Below are 1,594 nucleotides of genomic sequence, written 5' to 3'. Positions count from 1 at the left end.
GTAACTTGAGAAGTATATTATTTGATTCCGGAATAATATTTGCTCATTCCGGAATAACACTATATTTATTAGCTCCTCCTTCCTCTCTTTCCTGATATCTATATGTTTGCATTCGTAATGATTATAAAGAAAAAACTCACTTCTGAAATAACAGTACCATTATAGACTGTGTATATTCCGGACAGATATGCCAAATTAGTAGCCAAAAAACAGAGTCCAAACACAACATATAACAGTACACCAAGAGTAATTGCAAAATGACTTTCGTTGTTTCCGTAGATATTAACTAAAAAATGCGTTTTAAAGTAAGATGAGACTAATTTCCTATCGTTTTATGCAATACCAAAATTAACAGTGACAAATTGAAGTGATGACAATAGTTGAAGTGTTTCTAGTAAAAGTTGAGTTATGTTAAGAAAACCTGTAAATGGATGATACTCATGCTTTTCCTGCTTATTTTCATGAACAGATCGTTTCCAAATTCGTAATCCTAAACGTGATCGTCTTTTAAAGCAAAACAAATCCACTCTCGCTAATCCATAAGTAACTCTGGTAGCATTATTAAAGTATGTGTCACCTCGACATCTCTTCCGCTACAATATTTTTTGCGATGAAATAAAACCGATGAAATAAATAGAAAATATATAGTAATTATAATTAACCATGGCTTATTGGATTTCTGATAAATCATTTTTCGTTGCTGATCAATCATTTATCACATATTGTTGAACTTATATTAGGATATTTTACCGGATCCATTAATTCGGTGTAACTATATGGCATAACCCATGCTATCACATTCGAATTGTTCCTTCTTACTTCGACACTTGCGCCAAATACCATTTTAATCATTTCATTACACGAATTTGTTCTACTAACGATGATAAAGATCTTCTTCGTTGCTTCCACTCTCACTTTCGAATATTTGCAATTGTTTAATCGATTTATCAGTGATATCTGTAATTTTAATATTATGTCAATGACATGCTGTGATTTCTTAGGGTCACGAAATACTGAGAGTAATACAATGATTTGTTGAAAAAAATCCAATCGTATTCTATTATCAAGGAACTCGTTGTTCTTTTGCAAACGGAACAGCAAATGTAATTTTTAAATTTAAATTTCAAATGCATACATTATTATACCAATGCTGTTGTATGAAAAGTGATAAGTGATACGGATTGATTTGATTTGATCTTAGCTGTAATATCAATAACAGAGCAATGACGATCACTTGATACAACCACATTCCAGCAAGCCCACTTCGCCATACTATAATCGCTCCTATGTTCGAGTGATATAAAAACATTTTGAATTCCAATTAAATTATCGTAATTTTAGGATATTGAATACATTAACATTGAAATGCATAATTTTCACACAAAATTTGCATACTGAATTCAATTCAAATCCTATATCTTTTATTTGTTATGGTTAATTCGACATACCTCCCAACGTACAGAACATTTTAGTCAATGACAATATGGCACGCATAACAAAGTTGCCATTTCATCGATTCATCGCATCTGAGTAGACAAATGAGGACTCATACCAGTGAGAAGCCATTCTCTTGTTCGAAATGCAAGGAAAATTT

The 1,594-nt window shown here is 31.7% G+C and overlaps 1 protein-coding gene across 1 annotated transcript; it reads right to left on the bottom strand.

The window, feature by feature from the left end:
- Nucleotides 1–421: 421 nt before the first annotated feature.
- Nucleotides 422–957, bottom strand: LOAG_14198 (hypothetical protein; the record flags this gene model as incomplete). Its single annotated transcript, XM_020448773.1, has 2 exons — nucleotides 422–593; nucleotides 751–957. Coding segments are annotated over 2 exons (378 nt in total), but the record flags the coding sequence as incomplete, so codon positions are not given.
- Nucleotides 958–1,594: the final 637 nt, after the last annotated feature.

This window comes from Loa loa (assembly GCF_000183805.2).
Source record: "Loa loa unplaced genomic scaffold supercont3.824, whole genome shotgun sequence".
In the NCBI taxonomy this organism is placed as follows: Eukaryota; Metazoa; Nematoda; class Chromadorea; order Rhabditida; family Onchocercidae; genus Loa; species Loa loa.
This window is presented reverse-complemented; position numbering and strand designations above follow the sequence as displayed.